We start from the raw sequence: 5,991 nt of genomic DNA, 5'->3' as shown, positions 1-5,991 counted from the left end.
CACATAGTATACACACATATATGCAGGCAAAATATGCATACAGATAAATTCAAAACAAATAAAAGCACACAGACACAACTCCTTAAAGAGCCTAGAGTAGATGACGGAGAGATGACTCAGTGGTTAAGAGCACTGCTGTTCTTGGAGAGGACCTGGGTTCAGTTCCCAGAACCCATGTGGTGGCTCACAACCGTCTGGAACTGGAGCTCCAGGTGATCTGACACCCTCTTCTGGTCTCACCAGTACACGCAAGAGAAAACAAAAAACCTTGTGCTGGTTAGTCTGTGAATTGACACTTGAATCATCTAGGGAAAAAAATGTCATTTGAAGAATTACCTCCATCAGACTAGCCTGTAGGCAACTTTGAGTGTTTTCTTGCTTAATGATCTATGTAGGACCTAGCCCACCATGAGCAGTACCTGGGCAAGTGGGCCTGAGTTATGTTAAGAAAACAAACTGAACAGACCAGGAAACAATGCTCCTCCATGGCCTCTGCTTCAATTCTGGCTTCCAGGGGTCCATGATGGACTATAAACTGTTAAGGTGAAACGCCCGCCCCCCCCCAGCTGTTTTTGGTCATGTTTTTTATCACAGCAATGGAAAGCAAACTAAAACACCCATACATATAAATCTCCTTATAAAGTAAGGCGTGATTAGTAATGCACACAAATACCAGGCAGTATATACTGCATGACAGACACAAAATAACTGGAACTTAACAGCTAGAGGATATACACTATATCTACACTATAGAGTTAAGTTAGTATCCAGAGGTCCTAGGTTCAATTCCGTAAGACAAAAAACTAATACTGGGCTGGGCTAGACTTAAATACCACATCATTATGAAGAATTGTTCCAACCTGAAGTGAAAAATATTCGGTATTTAAGAAACTTAATGCCGGGCGGTGGTGGCGCACGCCTTTAATCCCAGCACTCGGGAGGCAGAGGCAGACGGATTTCTTGAGTTTGAGGCCAGCCTGGTCTACAAGAGTTAGTTCCAGGACAGGCTCCAAAGCTAAGTGAGAAACAAACAAACAAACAAACAAACAAAAAACAAAGGAGAAACTTAGGCGTGGCCTTAACTACTGATCTCAGTGCTCCACCTCCTAAGGGCTGGGGTGACAGTTGTGCGCCACCACAAGCACTCTCAGAACCGATGGTTTAATGACCATGAGAACAGATAGGAATGACTCTACTAAGCTTGAGTTCCCAACTAATTCTGAACCTGGTTACATTTTAAAAAGTTCCAACTGCAAAGAGTTCCATCCAGGTGTCTGCGTGGATTGCATAGCACCCTTCAAATAAAGGTCTCCACTTTCACCTACACCACTGCATAGGCAGCAGCCTCATTCTTAGTTTTTAGTAAAACATAAAAGAACAGAGATGTAGCTCAGAGGTACTGCCTGCTTACCATGCACAAGGTTCAACTCCTAGCAACCTCAAACAACACAGCTCTCCACTCCCAATTTCTCTGAGCTGTTGACCTCAGTCTCACAGCCGGATTCTGTACATATCTTACCGAGTTACAAAAGAATGCATACTCAGTCTCGCCAAGTTCCCATCAATAATAGTCGGCATTCACCTTTATCTCTGTATCGCCACTTGCTTCCCTCTGCCAGCCAGTGCTGGTATTGACAGATGTTTCACTTAGCTAGAATATTTTGTGAATGCAACCTCACGCTAGGACTCAAGGATCAAAGTCCCTGCCAGTATACCCTCTGTCACTAAACATCACACCCCTTCAGCCCTCTTAAGGTGTTACCTCAACTCCTTATCTAAAGCTCAAACACCTGCCCCTTCAACCAAGGGATTTCTTGAAGGCAGGTCCCAGATTTACCTTGCTATCACAAATGACTGAGAATTCAAATGTTTTGAAGAACGAACTGGACACAGAATACTTCTGAAATCTGTCAAGTTGTAACATTACACGGTCAATGACAGTGACAAGATAGCAATTCGACTCAATGCTGAGGATGAAATCCGTTTCTCCAGCAGAGTAAATTACAAAATTATCTTCTTGTTTTCTACCCTTACTACTATATTGGTCGAGGAAAATAAACATCACTCAGAGGCTCTGATCATATGCCCCTTCTAGTGGCTGGAGAGAAAAAAACAAAACATGGAAGACCAACTCAAGACCTGAAATACCAAAGAAGTAATATCCAAAAGATTGGTGTCACCTGGTAACATCTGGAAGCCACTGGGCAGTTAAACTGGGCCACTCCAGGGCATGGGTCATCACCAAATCATAAAGAAAAGGGGTGTTTTTCTTCCATATTTTGTACTCCTCGTTGATCACACGTTCTTCCACCGCGTCGTCAAAGGCAGCTAAATTTAAAAAAAAAAAATGAGGTTAGCGGACAGAAACGGAAAGCGAGCAAACCTCTTCAAAGCCACCGGCGTGGCTCCCCGGTTCTGACACCGAAATGGAGATTCGTCTTAATTTCTCCCAGGGCGCAGGCACCAACGCTGCTCTCCGCCGCGGAGGGCCGGAAGTCCTCGGGCCACCCGAGCCAGACACTCCGTTATTCGGCCGGCTTCGAGGCACCAAGTCCAAACCCAGAAGGAGGCCTGCGCACCGGGCCCCGGCAGGCAAGAGGGATCGATGGAGAGTCGCCATCGCCCGGGCCCCGAGAGCTGGCGTCGTCCCGCATCCGCTCCGGAGGAGCCAGCGCGCTGTTAGCCCGCCCCGCCGGAGAGAGTAGGGCCTGATCTCCGGATTAGGCCGCGTAACAAGCCACGACACAGCCCCGCCACCCCGCGCCTCCTTCCCGAGCCCGCCTCGGCACACTCACCTTCCTTGTCAGCCATGGCGGTAGGCGAGCCGGGAAGGGCTGGGGGGGAATCCCGGGGTCGTGCGTTGCAGGAGGGACGGGGAGGCGACGAGCGCTAGCTCTGCGCGCGCGGCCTCTATTGTTTCCTGCGGCCCGTGCGTGGGGGGCCGGCTCGCGGGCCTTCGCGCCAACATCGGCCAATGGGAATGCGGGAGCCGGCGAGGTAGGCGGAGCATCCGCGGCCGCGGCCAATGAAGACGCATACAGTCGCTTTTCGCGGGGCCCGGGCGCGCGCTACGCCCCTCCCCCCTCAGGCCGGATCATTGCGCGCGCGCACACCGCCTGCTGCGACGATTCCCGTGCAGGTCACGTGACCGTTTTAGCTTTCACACGCTCACGCGCAGCCATTTTCTTCGGTGACCGTTATGCAAACGACTCCTTCAGGGTAGCGAAAGAAATTTGAAGTGTTTCTGGGTCTGGTTAGCAACTCCGAGGAGAAAAATGCATCAGCGTTTAGACTTACAAGTGCCTAGCTCAAGGTGTCTTTTAACTTACTCCCTTCGATTTTAGGAAGAACTAGTAGTAATAAGTGCAAAACGTAGGATACTTATTACTACCGATCTATTAAAACATGCTATGTAGAAGGCAGGACCTAGGCTGGAAGGCGCAAGACGTAGTATCCTTCCGCCAGACCCGAGAATAGAGTCCTGGTCCTTTTAGCCTGCCTGCCAAGGGGTGGGGTGTAGGGCGGAAGTTATGGCGCAGGACCGAAGTCTAGCTGCTGAAGGGCGGAAGTAGAATCCCGAAGTTTTGCAATCATGGCTCCAGAAGAGGAAGATGTAAGAGATTACAATTTGACGGAGGAACAGAAGGCGATCAAGGACAAGTACCCTCCGGTCAATCGAAAGTACGAATGTGAGTAGGTGGCTCACATCTCTTGCGGAGGGCGATCTCAGCGGCTTGCCTGCAGCTTCCTGTCTCGCCCATTCTTTGCTCCACAGATGCTCCTGGTATAATCTCAAGTGTGCCCGCATTGTAGATCGTTTTGTACCTAATATAGGGGGAAGGTGAAGAAAAATATGACTTTATTTGGGAAGAAGAAACCTGAGCCCCTGTTGTTTCTCCTTATAGTCTCCAAAAGGTCCACGTGTGGCTAAACCACATTTCCCTCTCTTCTCTGGGGATGTAGCTCAATGGTATAGCACTTGTCCAACATTTATCCTTATAAATTATACTAGCGCTCGAATTGTATTTTGGAGCGTTTTCCGGGTTGTCGTCCTCAAGTTTCTCCCAGTAGAATAGTGTGACCACATTAGATGACTGGGAAAGTAGTCAAGAGACTTGTGTCTCTGCCTGCCTGTCTCCACAGCCCAAGGTCGGGTATTATTATATACTCGATGAATATATTGCATCACGTTAAAAGATATTTGAAATAAGAAATACCACTCTAAACTTTGACACAATAAGTTATTTTTCACAGAAATGTGATTTATGTTCATTAAAATAGGGTTATTATTTTTAAATGAATATTTTGAGATTGTTGTTTTTTTTTTTCTTTCTTCGTTAAAGTCCTTGTGTGAGCCTCCACAGCTTTAATTACAACACTCGGGCAGAAGAGGCAGGATGGTCTCTGAATTTGAGGCCAGCCTGGTCCACACAGTGAGTTCCAGGACAGCCAGGGCTACAGAGTAAAACCCTGTCTCAGAAACAAACAAGACTCTTGTGTCTTTAATGGGCCTGCTAGACCAGTGCATGAGCTGGTCTACCACTGAGCTTCAGCACTGAAGTAATCTTTGAAGATAGGGTTTCTGAGATGAAAGAATCGGAGAACCACCCTGTGTAGCAATAGGTCATCTTTTTATAAAATTTTAAAGAATTGAGTATAACTAACATATACAGGAGTAACGTGTTAAGTGCTTTGCTTTTTGTGTGACAGGGTTTCAGCCTAACCCTCACTGGCCTGGATCTCACAAGGTGGACCAAACTTAAGATGATCCTCCTGTCTCCCCTTCCCTGGTGCTGGTCACGGATTTGAGCAACCACACCTGGCCCGGATTATTATGGCTGCTAAACAGATATACCTGTTTAGCAGCTCACTTTGAGATAGGACAGTTCTGTCAGCTTAGAACATTCCCTCGGTTCCTTTCCAGCCTCTTAGCCTTGAAGCCATTTCCTATTGTGTTTTCTAATCCTAGAGTGTAATTTTCTATGTTAGCGGTTCATAGGAATGAACCTATGCTCTCTTCTTTTATGTTGGGGGCTTCTTCGCCCCCATCAAAGGTAGCACAGGCAGACACAAATTGGAGTACAGTAACGCTGATGCTGACGCTGATGGTGAAAATGAGCTTCACTGTGTTCATAACGACTGTTTTACAAGGAGAGTGAGGAGGGCAGGGCAAGGCTCCTAAGTCAGAAGTAACAAAGTACAATAGATTAGTCATTATAATTGCTATAGTCAGTGAGCCAAGGCCAGTTCTATCTGTGCCCTGGCAGTTTGGGAAGTTTGAATTCTAGCCTCCCACAGACCGGAGACAAGAGGCTGGGCTGTGCTAACATCTCAAAGAACAGGCCCTTGGAAAGATTCTTTGGAGCCAGAAAGGATACATATTCACAGTTTTTGGGCTTCTTTGGTACTTGCTGTAAAATAGGGAGATTAGGAACCTTTTATCAAGTGTTGGCTAGAACAAAAAGGGAATTCTCCAACCTCTCTTAGGCTTTTCTCAGGCAAGCATTTTATTTATTTGTTTGTTTGTTTGTTTGTTTTTTGGTTTTTCGAGACAGGGTTTCTCTGTGGCTTTGGAGCTGGAACTAGCTCTTGTAGACCAGGCTGGTCTCAAACTCACAGAGATCCGCCTGCCTCTGCCTCCCGAGTGCTGGGATTAAAGGCGTGCATCACCACCTCCCACCTCAGGCAAGCATTTTAACTAAGACTTGTGCTCTATCTGAGATGTGGCCTTCTGCTACTAGAAGCCATAATAGACTTTGGTCAAATGCGGGTGTTCTGATAAAGCAGTTATATACTATGAGTTCTGCAGTTCCCAACAATAATTTGAGATTTATGTTAATACTTATTTATTTACTTAATTTGTTATAGCAGAGATTGAATTCAGGGTAATTCTCTACTCCTCTAATCTCCATCCCTAACTCCCCCCCTTTTTTTTTTTTTTTTTTTTTTTTTTTTGTTTTTCGAGACAGGGTTTCTCTGTGGCTTTGGAGC

General features: G+C 46.7%; 2 protein-coding genes across 4 annotated transcripts in view; one reads left to right on the top strand and one right to left on the bottom strand.

Moving 5' to 3' along the window:
- Rbbp4 (RB binding protein 4, chromatin remodeling factor) overlaps positions 1-2,927 on the bottom strand; it is a 28,538-nt gene extending 25,611 nt beyond the window's left edge. The window contains exons 1-3 of the mRNA XM_013348315.2: positions 2,796-2,927; positions 2,181-2,328; positions 1,838-1,907 (exon numbers count right to left, since the gene is read on the bottom strand). Of these exons, the coding sequence (XP_013203769.1) occupies positions 1,838-1,907; positions 2,181-2,328; positions 2,796-2,811 (234 nt within the window). The 5' untranslated portion in view covers positions 2,812-2,927. The remainder of the gene's footprint in view (positions 1-1,837; positions 1,908-2,180; positions 2,329-2,795) is intronic.
- A 249-nt stretch (positions 2,928-3,176) lies between these two features.
- The window catches only part of Zbtb8os (zinc finger and BTB domain containing 8 opposite strand), a 13,140-nt gene continuing 10,325 nt past the window's right edge, over positions 3,177-5,991 (top strand). Inside the window, exon 1 of one of the 3 annotated variants that reach the window (XM_005353198.2) lies at positions 3,177-3,689. In XM_005353198.2, coding sequence (XP_005353255.1) covers positions 3,593-3,689 — 97 coding nt within the window. In that variant the 5' untranslated portion in view covers positions 3,177-3,592. Of the gene's footprint in view, positions 3,785-5,991 lie in introns of all 3 variants that reach the window. The other 2 variants (XM_026782381.1, XM_026782380.1) reach the window with 2 other exon arrangements.

The sequence above is a fragment of the Microtus ochrogaster genome, chromosome 10, assembly GCF_000317375.1.
Source record: "Microtus ochrogaster isolate Prairie Vole_2 chromosome 10, MicOch1.0, whole genome shotgun sequence".
Lineage (NCBI taxonomy): Eukaryota > Metazoa > Chordata > Mammalia > Rodentia > Cricetidae > Microtus > Microtus ochrogaster.
Note: the sequence above shows the minus strand (reverse complement) of the source record. Positions and strands in the feature narration are given on the sequence as shown.